General features: G+C 47.0%; 1 protein-coding gene across 4 annotated transcripts in view; it reads right to left on the reverse strand.

The window, feature by feature from the left end:
* Positions 1-21293, reverse strand: part of HSPA12B (heat shock protein family A (Hsp70) member 12B) — a 54791-nt gene that overhangs the window by 24711 nt on the left and 8787 nt on the right. The window contains exons 2-3 of one of the 4 annotated variants that reach the window (XM_075346030.1): positions 13370-13415; positions 1711-1808 (exon numbers count right to left, since the gene is read on the reverse strand). The exons of 1 other annotated variant lie outside the window; for it this stretch is intronic. In XM_075346030.1, coding sequence (XP_075202145.1) covers positions 1711-1808; positions 13370-13412 — 141 coding nt within the window. In that variant the 5' untranslated portion in view covers positions 13413-13415. Of the gene's footprint in view, positions 1-1710; positions 1812-13369; positions 13416-21293 lie in introns of all 4 variants that reach the window. 2 more of the 4 variants (XM_075346021.1, XM_075346038.1) reach the window with 2 other exon arrangements.

Below are 21293 nucleotides of genomic sequence, written 5' to 3' on the forward strand. Positions count from 1 at the left end.
GCATCTCCTGTATATAATTATATATGTACAGCTGGTATAACCCGGGCATCTCCTGTATATAATTATATATGTACAGCTGGTATAACCCGGGTATCTTCTGTATATAATTATATATGTACAGCCGGTATAACCCGGGCATCTCCTGTATATAATTATATATGTACAGCCGGTATAACCCGGGCATCTCCTGTATATAATTATATATGTACAGCTGGTATAACCTGGACATCTCCTGTATATAATTATATATGTACAGCCGGTGTAACCTGGGCATCTCCTGTATATAATTATATATGTACAGCCGGTATCACCTGGGCATGTCCTGTATATAATTATATATGTACAGCTGGTATAACCTGGGCATCTCCTGTATATAATTATATATGTACAGCCGCTATAACCTGGATATCTCCTGTATATAATTATATATGTACAGCCGGTATAACCTGGGCATCTCCTGTATATAATTATATATGTACAGCCGGTATAACCTGGGCATCGCCTGTATATAATTATATATGTACAGCTGGTATAACCTGGGCATCTCCTGTATATAATTATACATGTACAGCTGGTATAACCTGGGCATCTCCTGTATATAATTATATATGTACAGCCGGTATAACCTGGCCATCTCCTGTATATAATTATATATGTACAGCCGGTATAACCTGGGCATCTCCTGTATATAATTATATGTGTACAGCTGGTATAACCTGCGCATCTCCTGTATATAATTATATATGTACAGCCGGTATAACCCGGGCATCTCCTGTATATAATTATATATGTACAGCTGGTATAACCTGGGCATCTCCTGTATATAATTATATATGTACAGCTGGTATAACCTGGGCATCTCCTGTATGTAATTATATATGTACAGCCGGTATAACCTGGGCATCTCCTGTATATAATTATATATGTACAGCTGGTATAACCTGGGCATTTCCTGTATATAATTATATATGTACAGCCGGTATAACCCAGGCATCTCCTGTATATAATTATATATGTACAGCTGGTATAACCTGGGCATCTCCTGTATATAATTATATATGTACAGCTGGTATAACCTGGGCATCCCCTGTATATAATTATATGTGTACAGCCGGTATAACCTGGGCATCTCCTGTATATAATTATATATGTACAGCTGGTATAACCTGGGCATCTCCTGTATATAATTATATGTATGTACAGCTGGTATAACCTGGGCATTTCCTGTATATAATTATATATGTACAGCCGGTATAACCCAGGCATCTCCTGTATATAATTATATATGTACAGCTGGTATAACCTGGGCATCTCCTGTATATAATTATATATGTACAGCTGGTATAACCTGGGCATCCCCTGTATATAATTATATGTGTACAGCCGGTATAACCTGGGCATCTCCTGTATATAATTATATATGTACAGCTGGTATAACCTGGGCATCTCCTGTATATAATTATATGTGTACAGCCGGTATAACCTGGGCATCTCCTGTATATAATTATATATGTACAGCTGGTATAACCTGGGCATCTCCTGTATATAATTATATGTGTACAGCCGGTATAACCTGGGCATCTCCTGTATATAATTATATATGTACAGCTGGTATAACCTGGGCATCCCCTGTATATAATTATATGTGTACAGCTGGTATAACCTGGGATAATATAGCATGTAGTTTTGTATTCGGTCACACTCACGTACCGGAGACTGTGATGGGGTTAGCGGGGCGATGCTACAACTCTCATTCAGGAAGTTCGGGGAGAGTGTTGGGGACGGAGTACAGGAACGATCCATGTTTTCTGCTAGAATAGAAGACAAAGGTAAGCGCTTGTTCTTCCTCCTATTGGTGGACGCTGATTATTACAGTTATATCTCTGCCACATGGGGGCGCTATCACTTATGGATATTTGATGCTTTTTTTGGTTTTACATTGGAACATTCATAAAAAAGCAATAAACAATGTAATGAAACGTGGAGGAGGGGGCCTTCATCTCAGCCCCCCAGACCAGCTCCTTCCATAAACACGGCACACTTACTGCTGCTACACTTGGAACTTGAGCTTTTGATATAAAAAGACCCTCTCCCATCATTTCGCCCCCTCTCCTCCCTGGGCACAACTGTGAGGTGGGATTTCAGAAATTTTATGTTGATTAATAACAGATGTGCTCTGAATTGTGTGATGAAAGGGAAGGGGGTGATGGATGGAGGGGGTGGGGGTTCCAGAACATTCCCTCCGTCCTGCGCAGGATCAGCACAAGGGGCTCAAGTAACAAGGACAAAAATGTGAAAAATATTCCAGTATGGGACGGAAGCAGCGCTGGTCGCAGTGCTGGGGGTGGTTAATGCGAATGATGAGAGTCAAAATATAGAAAAGTCACAACGTGCAGGAATAAATATATACAGGAGGCGATCGGACGAAATATAGAAAAGTCACAACGTGCAGGAATAAATATCTACAGGAGACGATCGGACGAAATATAGAAAAGTCACAACGTGCAGGAATAAATATATACAGCAGACGATCGGATGAAATATAGAAAAGTCACAACGTGCAGGAATACAGGAATAAATATATACAGGAGACGATCGGATGAAATACAGAAAAGTCACAACGTGCAGGAATAAATATACACAGGAGACAATCGGATAAAATATAGAAAAGTCACAACGTGCAGGAATAAATATATACAGCAGATGATCGGACGAAATATAGAAAAGTCACAACGTACAGGTATAAATATCTACAGGAGACGATCGGATGAAATATAGAAAAGTCACAACGTGCAGGAATAAATATATACAGGAGACGATCGGACGAAATATAGAAAAGTCACAACGTACAGGTATAAATATCTACAGGAGATGATCGGATGAAATACAGAAAAGTCACAACGTGCTGGAATAAATATATACAGGAGACGATCGGACGAAATATAGAAAAGTCGCAATGTGCTGGAATAAATATATACAGGAGACAATCGGATGAAATATAGAAAAGTCACAACGTACAGGAATAAATATATACAGGAGACGATCGGACGAAATATAGAAAAGTCACAACGTACAGGTATAAATATCTACAGGAGACGATCGGATGAAATACAGAAAAGTCACAACGTGCTGGAATAAATATATACAGGAGATGATCGGATGAAATATAGAAAAGTCACAACGTGCAGGAATAAATATATACAGGAGACGATCGGACGAAATATAGAAAAGTCACAACGTACAGGTATAAATATCTACAGGAGACGATCGGATGAAATACAGAAAAGTCACAACGTGCTGGAATAAATATATACAGGAGACGATCGGACGAAATATAGAAAAGTCGCAATGTGCTGAAATAAATATATACAGGAGACGATCGGACGAAATATAGAAAAGTCGCAATGTGCTGGAATAAATATATACAGGAGATGATCGGATGAAATATAGAAAAGTCACAACGTGCAGGTATAAATATATATAGCAGACGATCGGACGAAATATAGAAAAGTCACAACGTACAGGTATAAATATCTACAGCAGATGATCGGATGAAATACAGAAAAGTCACAACGTGCAGGAATACAGGAATAAATATATACAGGAGACGATCGGATGAAATACAGAAAAGTCACAACATGCAGGAATAAATATATACAGCAGACGATCGGACGAAATATAGAAAAGTCACAACGTGCTGGAATAAATATATACAGGAGACGATCGGACGAAATATAGAAAAGTCACAATGTGCAGGTATAAATATATATAGCAGACGATCGGACGAAATATAGAAAAGTCACAACGTGAAGGAATAAATATATACAGGAGACGATAGGACGAAATATATAAAAGTCACAACGTGCTGGAATAAATATATACAGGAGACGATCGGATGAAATACAGAAAAGTCACAACGTGCAGGAATAAATATATACAGGAGACGATCGGACGAAATATAGAAAAGTCACAACGTACAGGTATAAATATCTACAGGAGACGATCGGATGAAATACAGAAAAGTCACAACGTGCAGGAATAAATATATACAGGAGACGATCGGACGAAATATATAAAAGTCACAACGTGCTGGAATAAATATATACAGGAGACGATCGGATGAAATACAGAAAAGTCACAACGTGCAGGAATAAATATATACAGGAGACGATCGGACGAAATATAGAAAAGTCACAACGTACAGGTATAAATATCTACAGGAGACGATCGGATGAAATACAGAAAAGTCACAACGTGCAGGAATAAATATATACAGGAGACGATCGGACGAAATATATAAAAGTCACAACGTGCTGGAATAAATATATACAGGAGACGATCGGATGAAATACAGAAAAGTCACAACGTGCAGGAATAAATATATACAGGAGACGATCGGACGAAATATAGAAAAGTCACAACGTACAGGTATAAATATCTACAGGAGACGATCGGATGAAATACAGAAAAGTCACAACGTGCTGGAATAAATATATACAGGAGACGATCGGACGAAATATAGAAAAGTCGCAATGTGCTGGAATAAATATATACAGGAGACGATCGGATGAAATATAGAAAAGTCACAACGTACAGGAATAAATATATACAGGAGACGATCGGACGAAATATAGAAAAGTCACAACGTACAGGTATAAATATCTACAGGAGACGATCGGATGAAATACAGAAAAGTCACAACGTGCTGGAATAAATATATACAGGAGATGATCGGATGAAATATAGAAAAGTCACAACGTGCAGGAATAAATATATACAGGAGACGATCGGACGAAATATAGAAAAGTCACAACGTACAGGTATAAATATCTACAGGAGACGATCGGATGAAATACAGAAAAGTCACAACGTGCTGGAATAAATATATACAGGAGACGATCGGACGAAATATAGAAAAGTCGCAATGTGCTGAAATAAATATATACAGGAGACGATCGGACGAAATATAGAAAAGTCGCAATGTGCTGGAATAAATATATACAGGAGATGATCGGATGAAATATAGAAAAGTCACAACGTGCAGGTATAAATATATATAGCAGACGATCGGACGAAATATAGAAAAGTCACAACGTACAGGTATAAATATCTACAGCAGATGATCGGATGAAATACAGAAAAGTCACAACGTGCAGGAATACAGGAATAAATATATACAGGAGACGATCGGATGAAATACAGAAAAGTCACAACATGCAGGAATAAATATATACAGCAGACGATCGGACGAAATATAGAAAAGTCACAACGTGCTGGAATAAATATATACAGGAGACGATCGGACGAAATATAGAAAAGTCACAATGTGCAGGTATAAATATATATAGCAGACGATCGGACGAAATATAGAAAAGTCACAACGTGAAGGAATAAATATATACAGGAGACGATAGGACGAAATATATAAAAGTCACAACGTGCTGGAATAAATATATACAGGAGACGATCGGATGAAATACAGAAAAGTCACAACGTGCAGGAATAAATATATACAGGAGACGATCGGACGAAATATAGAAAAGTCACAACGTACAGGTATAAATATCTACAGGAGACGATCGGATGAAATACAGAAAAGTCACAACGTGCAGGAATAAATATATACAGGAGACGATCGGACGAAATATATAAAAGTCACAACGTGCTGGAATAAATATATACAGGAGACGATCGGATGAAATACAGAAAAGTCACAACGTGCAGGAATAAATATATACAGGAGACGATCGGACGAAATATAGAAAAGTCACAACGTACAGGTATAAATATCTACAGGAGACGATCGGATGAAATACAGAAAAGTCACAACGTGCAGGAATAAATATATACAGGAGACGATCGGACGAAATATATAAAAGTCACAACGTGCAGGTATAAATATATATAGCAGACGATCGGACGAAATATAGAAAAGTCACAACGTACAGGTATAAATATCTACAGCAGATGATCGGATGAAATACAGAAAAGTCACAACGTGCAGGAATACAGGAATAAATATATACAGGAGACGATCGGATGAAATACAGAAAAGTCACAACATGCAGGAATAAATATATACAGCAGACGATCGGACGAAATATAGAAAAGTCACAACGTGCTGGAATAAATATATACAGGAGACGATCGGACGAAATATAGAAAAGTCACAATGTGCAGGTATAAATATATATAGCAGACGATCGGACGAAATATAGAAAAGTCACAACGTGAAGGAATAAATATATACAGGAGACGATAGGACGAAATATATAAAAGTCACAACGTGCTGGAATAAATATATACAGGAGACGATCGGATGAAATACAGAAAAGTCACAACGTGCAGGAATAAATATATACAGGAGACGATCGGACGAAATATAGAAAAGTCACAACGTACAGGTATAAATATCTACAGGAGACGATCGGATGAAATACAGAAAAGTCACAACGTGCAGGAATAAATATATACAGGAGACGATCGGACGAAATATATAAAAGTCACAACGTGCTGGAATAAATATATACAGGAGACGATCGGATGAAATACAGAAAAGTCACAACGTGCAGGAATAAATATATACAGGAGACGATCGGACGAAATATAGAAAAGTCACAACGTACAGGTATAAATATCTACAGGAGACGATCGGATGAAATACAGAAAAGTCACAACGTGCAGGAATAAATATATACAGGAGACGATCGGACGAAATATATAAAAGTCACAACGTGCTGGAATAAATATATACAGGAGACGATCGGATGAAATACAGAAAAGTCACAACGTGCAGGAATAAATATATACAGGAGACGATCGGACGAAATATAGAAAAGTCACAACGTACAGGTATAAATATCTACAGGAGACGATCGGATGAAATACAGAAAAGTCACAACGTGCAGGAATAAATATATACAGCAGACGATCGGACGAAATATAGAAAAGTCACAACGTACAGGTATAAATATATACAGGAGACGATCGGACGAAATATAGAAAAGTCACAACGTGCAGTAATAAATATATACATATATCTATTGGATTTTTCATGTCAGTATTCACACAGCAGTTTCTGTTTTTCATATATTCCCCTTACATAGTCACAGGTGTGCATACCTTCTCACCATATAACATAATAATTAAGACATAGAGGGTGAAGAGTATATACATACTAAAGTCCCAGTGCAAGTGCAGGGTGGAGGACAGTCTCTGTGTGGAGAACCCCGACGCGCGTTTCACATAGGTTATAGCAGCTTATTCATGGGGAGATGCAAGTAAAAAATGCCTAATGGCTAGTACTAGTTCCAGAATGCAGACGTGTCTATATAGAGAGCTTTTGGCTTCAACTGTTTATGTTATATTTTATTCTTGTGGCCATTGCACTATATTTATATCATCCTATTATCTAAGCCCCCGCATTCTTTGCACAGTACAGGGGCTGCTCTGTGCGTCCTCTGCTGTGCAGACCCCCGTCCCGTCTCTCTGGACACACATCACTTTATTTATATAAGATAATTCCTGACATCGCTCTCGTCTATGGTGACAAATGGGATCCTTTACAAGGATTTGTGTAACGTTTTCAAGGGAAACCACTAATGAATTACTTCTGCTTCGGGAACTAAACAAGAGGAAAGTAATGAGCGGAGGCCTCTCCCCAAGAGAGGGGCGCGAGGAGCAGGTGGACGAGGACGGTCTGTCTCTGACTGGTAACAAATTCTGCTTTTCATATCACGGTTCCCATAGATGTGGATAAAACCTGGAAAACTATGCAAATGGGGTCTTACCTATTAAATTAAGGGGATGGGGGGCAAAGGAGAGGCTCAGCTCATGGGCTGTGAGCGTCACACCGCGCTGCCATAGAGGACTGCTACCAAGAAGTGATTTTTTTTTTATTAGTCTACGCGTTTCAGAGATAAAAGATCCTTCTTCAGGACAAATCATATGAGCTCTTTCTTTTTTTTGCCCTTTCTCTGAGCGTTGTACGGTGTGACATTGGGGGAGTTTTCTGGGACGTCCACTCTTGGGAAGATGGGGAATGGTCCTAAATATTTTCCACTCGTCAGAAATATTTTTTTACTGAAAATTATTGACTGCAGATTGTTTGGAAATGTCCATATAACCCGTGCTAAACTGATGAGCGGGAACGATTTATCCTCTATGATCATTACTATTGTATTTCCTCCCTGGCATTTTGTTAACACATTTGAATGATCCAGGCCAGCAAACTGCTAAAACTTCTGCTTTTATAGAGGCGCTCGTACTTTCTGATAAACAATCATTCCCAGACATTTGATTACCAGGAAAAAATAGTAAGGGTGTACTTACTTTTTCACACTCTGCTTCATATTTTGGCCTATTTTTTGGTAATTTAATAATGATGATGACAATGTAGTCTGTGACGTGTTGTTGATCTGAGGTTGTAGTTACCACACTTTAACATGGTATAAGATATTTATTTTATTATGTCCTTATTAGTGATGGGCAAACCCAAACTGTAAAGTTCGGGGTCCGTATTGGTTACCTAGTATCTGTGCGTGGACCACAAACACATAGTTCTCAGGGAACTTTGTGTAACTGTTCAGATTCGGGCACCCAGATAATTAGAAATAAAGGAAAAAGAAAGAAAATAAGGAATAAAGCAGGCACGCTCGCTATACTTACCTAGTCTCCAGCGCGGCTGTAACACTACTTCCAGGTCCGCTCATTAACCCTCATGCATATTCACTGCTTCCCCCGCCCACTGTCAATCCTGGGGTCTGTGATTGGTTGCTGTCTGATAATGCCCTCACCCTGTGTAACAGCGTCTGTGATTGTTTGGAATCACACACACTGTCTGCGTCACTATATTGTAAAGAATAAATAAATTGGTATAGGGTCCCTTCATATTGTGATACCCAGCACAGATAAAGGATATGGCTACTGGCTGGAGCCCCCAGCCGTGTGCTTATCTTGACTGTGTATCAAAATACAAGGGACCCCATGTAGCTATTTTAAAAATTAGTTAAATAATGAATTATTTAGATAAATAATTTTTAAAAAAGGTATGTGGTCCCTCCCCAATATTTATATCCAGACATGATAAAGCTGACAGCTGGGGGCTGGTGTTCTCAGGCTGGGGAGGACCATGGTTATTGGTCCCCCCAGTCTAAAAATAGCAGCCTGCAGCTGCCCAAAATTGTAGAATCCATTAGAATTGATATTGTCTGCACTTTTCCAGCTCTTCCCCATTGCCCTGGTGCGGTGGCAGTTGGAGTAATAAGGGGTTAATGACACACAGCGACCACTAAGCTCTAGATTAGTGATGGAAGGTGTCTATGAGACGCCCATTCCATTACTAGTACTGTAAGTGAAAAGAAGTGACCAGTAACACCGGAAAAATCCTTTATTTGAAATCAAATACAGAAAAAGTCTTTCTCCAATTTATTAACCCTAAACACCCAGTTCCGATGTAGTCCACATGAGGTCTCACGATGATCCCGGCTCTGCTACATACTGAAGTGACAGCATAGGCACATTAGAAAACAAGACCGCCTGCTGTGGCTTCAGGCAGAAATGGACTGAGCAGCTGCTGTGAGTGGTGACATCACTTAGTTTATCGGCAGTCACAGCTGAAGGTTCCCATGGTCCCCCACCTGTGACCGCAGGTAAACTCACCTCAGGGGAACTGATTGAATTTAGTGACCTCACCTCAGGTGAACTCATTCAGTTCATTGAGTCCTGCATCTCCTTGCAGAAAGCTTTGGTTTTTTGCCAGAATATGCAGATTTGGTGCAGGAATTGATGCATAAAATTCAGCACCAAATCTGCATCCCTTGACAAAAAAGCCCGCACAAAAAAGGAATTGACGCCGTTTTGGTATAGAATTCTGCCAAGAAACTTACTCACAGTATTAGTAATAGGGGGGGTTTCATAGACCCTCCCTATTATAAATCTGGGGCTTAGTGACAGCTGTGAGCTGTCATTAACACCTTATATTACCTTGATTGCCACTGTACCTTGCCAATCGTCATGAGCTGGGTAAAGTGCTGGAATTGTCACATCTATTGGATGCGACAATTCTGGGTGACTGTAGGCTGCTATTGTTTGGCTGGGGGCCCCAATAACCATTGACCTCCCCAGCCTGAGAATACCAGCCCCCAGCTGTTGGCTTTGTTATGGCTGGGTATCAAAATTGGGGAAACCATGCCATTTTTTTATTATACATTTAAATAATTAAAAAAAAAAAAGCCGCATGCTTTTCCTCTTATTTTGAAACACAGCCAAGATAAGCGCAGGGTTGGGGGCTGCAGCCTGTATCTATAAGCTTTATCAGCACTGAGTATCATAATATGGGGGAACCCTATGCCAATTTATCACAGATGTAGTCACAGGGTGGAGGCGTGGTCAGACTGCAACCAATCACACACAGTAAATATGTATGAGGTTTAATGAGCGGACCCGGAAATAGTGTTACTGCGCGTGGGATACTTGCTCAGATCCCCCGACCCCCCCCCCCTCCATTACCATTTTACAGCACAATTTTCGGTTACCCATTTACTTATATGGGGTTCAGCATCTGGGCAGATGTTCCAGTCTCGAATCTGATTTTTTGAAAAAATCCAGCTGGACCGGACGAACCCGAACATCTGAAGGGTCGCCCATCTCTAGTCCTTACATGTAAAAACATAGGATGCAAAGAAGGTGTACATCATTTTTATCATTATTGTGTATAGCTATGCTCCAACTTTGCACTGTACATGGCTATTCTCTAGATATGTACAGTACATACAATAAATGGCTATGCTCTGCTAGTACATGGTTATGCTCTAAGTGTGCACTGTTCATGGCTATTTTGTAATTGTGCACTATATTTACTTGTCTATGCTGTAGTTGTGCACTATCTGCACATGTCTATGCTGTAATTGTGCACTATATGTACATGGTTATGCTGTAATTCTGCACTATATGTACATGGCTATGCTGTAATTCTGCACTATATGCACATGGCTATGCTGTAATTCTGCACTATATGCACATGGCTATGCTGTAATTGTGCACTATATGCACATGGCTATGCTGTAATTCTGCACTATATGTACATGGCTATGCTGTAATTCTGCACTATATGTACATGGCTATGCTGTAATTGTGCACTATATGCACATGGCTATGCTGTAATTGTGCACTATATGCACATGGCTATGCTGTAATTCTGCACTATATGTACATGGCTATGCTGTAATTCTGCACTATATGCACCCGGCTGTAATTGTAATTTCGGTGACATCCCCCTGCCTGCGGTGACCCTGCGGCCGGTGGACGCCCGGGCCCCAGCCCTCAGTACAGGGAAGTTGGGCGTTGTCATTCTGTTCCTTTTCTCTCCAAACATCCTCTGAGAAAGGAGGAGAAGGAAATACCTTCCTATAGGTTTCCTCTTATCAGCGGCTGCTATCTGCGCTCTCCCCGGCTGCCTGCTTTTTCTGTGGCCTCCAGAATAAACATTTTCCCCTCCCTGCTGCTCGGCTCCATCTCTGGCCCTTCTTGGGGTGGTGTGGGTGAGATCTTCCATCTGGCAGCACAAAATTCATGATTTCTGCATTATAGGACGAGGTACAGATGTGCGCTCCATTGTACGGACGTTTCCTCTGCCATCGGACGCACCCCGAGCGAGGAACCGTCCTAGACCCATATTTATTCTAGAAGAAGACGGGGTCATAGTAATGGATAGATCATCAGGATACAAAGTGTCCTCCAAATATTCCCCCCAAAAAATGCTCTTTGCTACTCGGGAACCTTTTTTCTTCCACTAGAAACATTTCTCACAGGTAATTCATGTCCTAAAATCATCTGTGCTGCTGTGGAGCATTGTAGCTTCAGTATAATCCACTTCAATTACTTCAGAATTGATGGTTTTGGTTACTTTTCCCAGTATGCTGCCGAAGAAGTTACAACATTGACTCAAGAGGAGTAGACATCTGTTAGGCAGAAATCTATGTAACGTGTGGCCTGGCAGAAGGGGTATGCTTATGTAGCACCCAGGGGGTCTAGGTCGGGTCCTGTACCTGTTTTACTCATCACCGGGCCGGTGCGGAGGTCTGAGATGTTACAGTGGCCTGCCCAGTTTCGTGCCCCGAGGTGTACACCAATAGAAGGGAAGAGGATGGTGGATGAATGTCGTGACGCCACCTGTGGTATGCGGCCAGGGATTAGCCGCCGCTGCTGTCGCTGTCCTCCGAGGTGGATGGTAGTAGCAGCAAAGACGGTATCGCTCCCCACAGGTGGAGGGATGATGAGGAGAGTAGTGATGGCGGGGGCCTTTGCCGCCGAGGCGCGGGGCGCCGGTAATATGGGTCCTAGTTGGCTGCTGCGGTTCCAGGTGTCTTTGAAGTAACCCAGTTGCTTCCGCTGAAGTCCTGGCCACTGCCGTGATGGGCCCCATCGAACCCGGATCTCTTTAGAGGTCAGTCCTAGCGCTTTGTCAGTTGGATCACCATGGCTTAAAGCTACTTGGGGAACCCCAGTCCGTGTCAAGTAAAACTCTTGTCTCCTTGCTGGTGCCGCGGCTCCGCAATGGGGCCTGTCCCCGAATCCTATATTGCACTATGCTTTCAGGCTCTATCTTGGCCAGGGAGACCTGCAATCTCCCCGTCCCTGCAGATTCTAGAAAACTAACTTGGAAAATGATCTTCCCTAGGGTCCTGCACCTTGTGTGGCGCCGGCTCTGAGGGAGCAGTGAAGCTATCCCCTCGGCAACTGTATGAACTCCTGTGTCCCACCAGAGCCACCGGTCAGACCGTCTGCTCCTTTCCTCTCCTGCTGGAGAATTCTCCAACTGTTGTGTTGGCTCCTAACTCCCCCTGGTGGCTGCTCCTCCCCTGGGTCCCTGTCACTAGTGGGTGGCTTCCCCCCGTGTTTGGAGACTGCTTTACGACCCTACCCTAGCCCGGTCCCCAGTGGAGAGGGCAACCTAGTTGTGTGTTGAGTTGTGTAAATGGTGAAACTGGTATCGACCTCCTTTAGATCCGGGTTGAGCACTGCACCATAAGTGAGGTGCAGTACCCTGTGGCGACCGAAGCCTCAGGGGCGTAACACTTACATTAAACAGAGCAGGGGTATGGATTAGTTGAGCAGAGGTTGATCAGGGGTGTTATTCCATTGCTCAAGGGTGTGGTTTATTTAAGCAGGATTTTGGCTCAAATGGACAGGGGTGTGGCTCTTCAACAAGAGTTTGACTCAGATAGGCAGAGGTGGGGTTCAGTTGAGGAGGGGTGTGGCATATTTTCAGCAGGGGTATGTTTATTCAGCAGGGATGTGGCTTAGGCGGGTAGAGGCATGATTTAGTTGAGCAGTGGTGTGGTTTATTATCAGCAGGGGGTTCTCTTACCTATTTGCAGCGTTCCCATTCTGCTGTCCAGCAACGTTGCCATGTCCTAAAAATAAAGATACAGGGTTATTTTACCTTCAAAGCTGAAAATCCACATCCGAGCCGTCCAGACATCACAAGGGTGCTGCTAGAAATACGTAAAGAACCACCTGCAGCAGTTTGCAAGGTTAAGGTGTAGGAAGTGAGAGTCACTGGGGGGTCCACACGTCACTGATCACAGTATAAGGCTGGGGTCACATTGGCGGATATCGTCCAATGCGATCTTCTACTGACTCTCGGCTCAGACTCCACTGTGAGTGTGACCGAGTGTCAGTCAGTGTGATCAGAGTCTCTCACGTGAGAATCGGAGCCCAGGTGGGGAGTAGATGGGGAGAGTAATTTCTCCATCTTCTCCACTGTCTCTGTGTATATCGTACTGATGTCATCCGAGTGCCGTCCGATGTGTCCCACGCTCCATAGACTTGTAATGTAAGATTCGCTGCCAATCGCAGTATGAGAAAAAAAATGCACCAGAGCTTGAAGAAGCAGGGAGATGCACCAGACCTGGAGGAAGCGGGGAGATGCGCCAGACCTGGAGGAAGCGGGGAGATGCACCAGAGCTGGAGAAAGCGGGGAGATGCACCAGAATTAGAGGAAGCGGGGAGATGCACCAGACCTGGAGGAAGCGGGGAGATGCGCCAGACCTGGAGGAAGCGGGGAGATGCGCCAGACCTGGAGGAAGCAGGGAGATGCACCAGAGCTTGAAGAAGCGGGGAGATGCACCAGACCTGGAGGAAGCGGGGAGATGCACCAGAGCTTGAAGAAGCAGGGAGATGCACCAGACCTGGAGGAAGCGGGGAGATGCGCCAGACCTGGAGGAAGCGGGGAGATGCACCAGAGCTGGAGAAAGCGGGGAGATGCACCAGAATTAGAGGAAGCGGGGAGATGCACCAGACCTGGAGGAAGCGGGGAGATGCGCCAGACCTGGAGGAAGCGGGGAGATGCGCCAGACCTGGAGGAAGCAGGGAGATGCACCAGAGCTTGAAGAAGCGGGGAGATGCACCAGACCTGGAGGAAGCGGGGAGATGCACCAGAGCTTGAAGAAGCAGGGAGATGCACCAGACCTGGAGGAAGCGGGGAGATGCGCCAGAGCTGGAGGAAGCGGGGAGATGCACCAGAGCTGGAGGAAGCGGGGAGATGCACCAGAATTAGAGGAAGCGGGGAGATGCACCAGAGCTGGAGGAAGCGGGGAGATGCACCAGAATTAGAGGAAGTGGGGAGATGCACCAGAATTAGCGGAAGCGGGGAGATGCACCAGACCTGGAGGAAGCGGGGAGATGCGCCAGCCTGGTGGAAGCGGGGAGATGCACCAGAGCTTGAAGAAGCGGGGAGATGCACGAGACCTGGAGGAAGCGGGGAGATGCGCCAGACCTGGAGGAAGCGGGGAGATGCACCAGAGCTGGAGGAAGCGGGGAGATGCACCAGACCTGGAGGAAGCGGGGAGATGCACCAGAATTAGAGGAAGCGGGGAGATGCACCAGAGCTGGAGGAAGGAGGGAGATGCACCAGAGCTGGGGAAGCGGAGAAATGCACAAGAATTAGAGGAAGTGGGGAGATGCACCAGAATTAGAGGAAGTGGGGAGATGCACCAGAGCTGGTAGAAGTGGGGAGATGCACCAAAGCTGGTAGAAGTGGGGAGATGCACCAGAGCTGGAGGAAGTGGGGAGATGAACCATACCTGGATGAAGCGGGGAGATGCACCAGAGCTGGAGAAAGCGCAGAGATGCACCAGAATTAGAGGATGCAGGGAGATGCACCAGAGCTGAAAGAAGCGGGGAGATGCACCAGAACTGTGGCAAGTGAGGAGATGCACCAGAGCTGGACAAAGCAGAGAGATGCACCAGAATTAGAGGAAACGGGAAGATGCACCAGAGCTGGAGGAAGCAGGGAGATGCACCAGAACTGGAGAAAGCGGAGAGATCCACCAGAATTAGAGAAAGCGGGGAGATGCACCAGAGCTGGAGAAAGCAGAGAGATCCACCAGAAGTAGAGGAAGCGGGGAGATGCACCAGAACTGGAACAAGTGGGGAGATGTACCAGAGCTGGAAAAAGTGGAGAGATGCACCAGAGCTGAAAGAAGCGGGGAGATGCACCAGAGCTGGAAGAAGCGGGGAGATGCACCAGAGCTGGAAGAAGCGGGGAGATGCACCAGAACTGGACCAAACAGGGAGATGCACCAGAATTAGAGGAAGCGGGGAGATGCACCAGAGCTGGAAGAAGCGGGGAGATGCATCAGAACTGGGGGAAGTGGGGAGATGTAACAGAACTGGAACAAGCAGGGAGATGCACAGAGCTGGAGGAAGCGGGGAGATGCACCAGAGCTGGAGGAAGCGGGGAGATGCACCAGAGCTGAAGGAAGCGGGGAGATGTCTGGAGGAAGCGGGGAGATGCACCAGAACTGGAGAAAGCGGGAGGTGCAACAGAGCTGGAGGAAGCGGGGGATGCACCAGAACTGGGGGAAGTGGGGAGATCCACCAGAACTAGAGAAAGCGGGGAGATGCACCAGAGCTGGAGAAAGCAGAGAGATCCACCAGAATTAGAGGAAGCGGGGAGATGCACCAGAACTGGAACAAGTGGGGAGATGCACCAGAGCTGGAAAAAGTGGAGAGATGCACCAGAGCTGAAAGAAGCGGGGAGATACACCAGAGCTGAAAGAAGCGGGGAGATGCACCAGAGCTGGAAGAAGCGGGGAGATGTACCAGAGCTGGAAGAAGCGGGGAGATGCACCAGAACTGGACCAAACAGGGAGATGCACCAGAATTAGAGGAAGCGGGGAGATGCACCAGAGCTGGATGAAGTGGGAAGATGCATCAGAACTGGGGGAAGTGGGGAAATGTACCAGAACTGGAACAAGCAGGGAGATGCACAGAGCTGGAGGAAGCGGGGAGATGCACCAGAGCTGGAGGAAGCGGGGAGATGCACCAGAGCTGAAGGAAGCGGGTAGATGTCTGGAGGAAGCGGGGAGATGCACCAGAACTGGAGAAAGCGGGAGGTGCACCAGAGCTGGAGGAAGCGGGGGATGCACCAGAACTGGGGGAAGTGGAGAGATGTACCAGAACTAGAACAAGCAGGGAGATGCACCAAGGCTAGAGGAAGTGGGGAGATGCACCAGACCTGGAGGAAGCAGGGAGATGTACCAGACCTGGAGGAAGAGGGGAGATGCACCAGAACTTGAGGAAGCGAGGAGATGCACCAGAACTGGAGGAAGCGGGGAGATGCACCAGAACTGGGGGAAGTGGGGAGATGCACCAGAACTGGAGGGAGCGAGGGATGCACCAGAGCTGGAGGAAGCGGGGAGATGCACCAGACCACCTGGGGGAAGTGGGGAGATGCACCAGAACTGGAGGAAGCGGGGGATGCACCAGAGCTGGAGGAAGCGGGGGATGCACCAGAACTGGGGGAAGTGGGGAGATGTACCAGAACTGGAACAAGCAGGGAGATGCAATAAGTCTAGAGAAAGCGGGGAGATGCACCAGGATTAGAGGAAGCGGGGAGATGCACCAGAACTGGAGGAAGTGGGGAGATGCACCAGAATTGGAACAAGCAGGGAGATGCACCAGAACTAGAGGAAACGGGGAGATGCACCAGAACTGGAACAAGCAGGGAGATGCACCAGAACTAGAGGAAGCGGGGAGATGCAGCAGAGCTGGAAGAAGCAGGGAGATGCACCAGAGCTGGAGGAAGCAGGGAGATGCACCAGAACTGGAGGAAGTAGGGAGATGCATCAGAGGTGGAGGAAGCGGGGAGAAGTCTGGGGAAGCGGCGAGATGCACCAGAACTGGAGGAAGCGGCGAGATGCATCAGAACTGGAGGAAGCGGGGAGATGCATCAGAGCTGTCGGAAGCGGGGAGATGTCTGGAGGAAGCGGGGAGATACACCAGAACTGGAGGAAGCGGGGGATGCACCAGAACTGGGGGAAGTGGGGATATGCACCAGAACTGGTGGAAGCCTGGAGATGCACCAGAACTTGAGGAAGCGAGGAGATGCACCAGAACTAGAGGAAGCGGGGAGATGCACCAGAACTGGGGGAAGTGGGGAGATGCACCAGAACTGGAGGAAGCGGGGGATGCACCAGAGTTGGAGGAAGCGGGGAATGCACCAGAGCTGGAGGAAGTGGGGGATGCACCAGAGCTGGAGGAAGCGGGGAGATGCACCAGAACTGGAGGAAGTGGGGGATGCACCAGAGCTGGAGGAAGCGGGGGATGCACCAGAAGTGGGGGAAGTGGGGAGATGTACCAGAACTGGAACAAGCAGGGAGATGCAATAAGTCTAGAGGAAGTGGGGAGATGCACCAGAGCTGGGGAGATGCACCAGAACTGGAACAAGCAGGGAGATGCACCAGAACTAGAGGAAACGGGGAGATGCACCAGAACTGGAACAAGCAGGGAGATGCACCAGAACTAGAGGAAACTGGGAGATGTACCAAAGCTGGAAGAAGCAGGGAGATGCACCAGAGCTGGAAGAAGCAGGGAGATGCACCAGAACTAGAGGAAGCGGGGGATGCACCAGAGCTGGAAGAAGCAGGGAGATGCACCAGAACTAGAGGAAGCGGGGAGATGCACCAGAACTGGAACAAGCAGGGAGATGCACCAGAACTAGAGGAAACTGGGAGATGCACCAGAGCTGGAGGAAGCGGGAGATGCACCAGAGCTGGAAGAAGCAGGGAGATGCACCAGAACTAGAGGAAGCGGGGGATGCACCAGAGCTGGAAGAAGCAGGGAGATGCACCAGAACTAGAGGAAGCGGGGAGATGCACCAGAGCTGGAGGAAGCGGGGAGATGCACCAGAGCTGGAAGAAGCAGGGAGATGCACCAGAACTAGAGGAAGCGGGGAGATGCACCAGAACTGGAAGAAGCAGGGAGATGCACCAGAACTAGAGGAAGCGGGGAGATGCAGCAGAGCTGGAAGAAGCAGGGAGATGCACCAGAGCTGGAGGAAGCAGGGAGATGCACCAGAACTGGAGGAAGTAGGGAGATGCATCAGAGGTGGAGGAAGCGGGGAGAAGTCTGGGGAAGCGGCGAGATGCACCAGAACTGGAGGAAGCGGCGAGATGCATCAGAACTGGAGGAAGCGGGGAGATGCATCAGAGCTGTAGGAAGCGGGGAGATGTCGGGAGGAAGCGGGGAGATACACCAGAACTGGAGGAAGCGGGGGATGCACCAGAACTGGGGGAAGTGGGGATATGCGCCAGAACTGGAGGAAGCCTGGAGATGCACCAGAACTTGAGGAAGCGGGGAGATGCACCAGAACTGGAGGAAGCGGGGAGATGCACCAGAACTGGGGGAAGTGGGGAGATGCACCAGAACTGGAGGAAGCGGGGGATGCACCAGAGTTGGAGGAAGCGGGGGATGCACCAGAGCTGGAGGAAGTGGGGGATGCACCAGAGCTGGAGGAAGCGGGGAGATGCACCAGAACTGGAGGAAGCGGGGGATGCACCAGAGCTGGAGGAAGCGGGGGATGCACCAGAAGTGGGGGAAGTGGGGAGATGTACCAGAACTGGAACAAGCAGGGAGATGCAATAAGTCTAGAGGAAGTGGGGAGATGCACCAGAGCTGGGGAGATGCACCAGAACTGGAACAAGCAGGGAGATGCACCAGTACTAGAGGAAACGGGGAGATGCACCAGAACTGGAACAAGCAGGGAGATGCACCAGAACTAGAGGAAACGGGGAGATGTACCAGAGCTGGAAGAAGCAGGGAGATGCACCAGAGCTGGAGGAAGCAGGGAGATGCACCAGAACTAGAGGAAACGGGGAGATTTACCATGGCAGGAAGAAGCAGGGAGATGCACCAGAGCTGGAGGAAGCGGGAGATGCACCAGAGCTGGAGGAAGCGGGGAGATGCACCAGAGCTGGAAGAAGCAGGTAGATGCACCAGAACTAGAGGAAGCGGAGAGATGCACCAGAACTGGAGGAAGCGGGGAGATGCACCAGAGCTGGAGGAAGCGGGGAGATGCACCAGAACTGGAGGAAGCGGGGAGATGCATCAGAGCTGGAGGAAGCGGGGAGATATCTGGGGGAAGCGGGGAGATGCACCAGAGCTGGAGGAAGCGGGGAGATGCACCAGAATTGGAGGAAGCGTGGAGATGTACCAGAACTGGAGGAAGCGGGGAGATGCATCAGAGCTGGAGGAAGCGGGGAGATATCTGGAGGAAGCGTGGAGATGTACCAGAACTGGAGGAAGCGGGGAGATGCATCAGAGCTGGAGGAAGCGGGGAGATATCTGGGGGAAGCGGGGAGATGCACCAGAACTGGAGGAAGCGGGGAGATGCACCAGAACTGGAGGAAGCGGGGAGATATCTGGAGGAAGCGGGGAGATGTACCAGAACTGGAGGAAGCGGGGAGATGCATCAGAGCTGGAGGAAGCGGGGAGATATCTGGGGGAAGCGGGGAGATGCACCAGAACTGGAGGAAGCGGGGAGATGCACCAGAACTGGAGGAAGCAGGGAGATGCATCAGAACTGGAGGAAGCGGGGAGATGCATCAGACCTGGAGGAAGCGGGGAGTTGCACCAGAACTGGAGGAAGCAGGGAGATGCATCAGAGCTGGAGGAAGCGGGAGGTGTACCAGAGCTGGAGGAAGCGGGGGATGCACCAGAACTGGGGGAAGTGAGGAGATGTACCAGAACTAGAACAAGCAGGGAGATGCATCAAGGCTAGAGGAAGCAGGGAAATGCACCAGACATAGAGGAAGCGGGGATATGCGCCAGACCTGGAGGAAGCGGGGAGATACACCAGAACTTGAGAAACCGGGGAGATGCACCAGAACTGGAGGAAGCGGGAGATGCACCAGAACTGGAGGAAGCGGGGGATGCACCAAAGCTGGAGGAAGCGGGGGATGCACCAGAACTGGGGAAGTGGGGAGATGTACCAGAACTGGAACAAGCAGGGAGATGCAATAAGTCTAGAGGAAGCAGGGAGATGCACCAGAACTGGAGGGAGCGGGGAGATGTCTGGGGGAAGTGGAGAGATGCACCAGACCTGGAGGAAGCGGGAGGATGCACCAGACCTGAGGGAAGTGGGGAGATGCACCAGAACTGGAGGAAGCGGGGAGATGCACCAGAACTGGAGGAAACGGGAAGATGCACCAGAACTGGAGGAAGCGGGGAGATGCACCAGAACTGGAGGAAGCGGGGAGATGCACCAGAACTGGAGGAAGCGGGGAGATGTACCAGAACTGGAGGAAGCGGGGAGATGTCTGGAGGAAGCGGGGAGATGTCTGGAGGAAGCGGGGAGATGCACCAGAACTAGGGGAAGTGGAGAGATGCCCCAGAACTGGAGGAAGCGCGGAGAAACAGAGAGCGCCACCGGGATGTGCGCAGTCCTATTTCAATTAAGCTTTATTATGATATAGATAACAGTTCTGGAAGTTTTTAATATTTCTGTTTATATAGAAACATGTCTTAAAACCTTTGATTGCTGTCCAGCCAACACTCCAAATCGTAATGCCAACACTCCAAATCGTAATGCCAGCACTCCAAATCGTAATGCCAACACTCCAAATCGTAATGCCAGCACTCCAAATCGTAATGCCAACACTCCAAATCGTAATACCAACACTCCAAATCGTAATACCAACACTCCAAATCGTAATGCCAACACTCCAAATCGTAATGCCAACACTCCAAATCGTAATGCCAACACTCCAAATCGTAAAGCCAACACTCCAAATCGTAATGCCAGCACTCCAAATCGTAATACCAGCACTTCAAATCACAATGCCAGCACTCCAAATCTTAATGGCACCAATCCAAATCACAATGCCAGCAGTCCAAATCACAATGCCAGCACTCCAAATCACAATGCCAGCACTCCAAATCACAATGCCAGCACTCCAAATCACAATGCCAGCACTCCAAATCACATAGACAGCACTCCAAATCACAAT

This window comes from Anomaloglossus baeobatrachus, chromosome 1, assembly GCF_048569485.1.
Source record: "Anomaloglossus baeobatrachus isolate aAnoBae1 chromosome 1, aAnoBae1.hap1, whole genome shotgun sequence".
NCBI lineage: Eukaryota > Metazoa > Chordata > Amphibia > Anura > Aromobatidae > Anomaloglossus > Anomaloglossus baeobatrachus.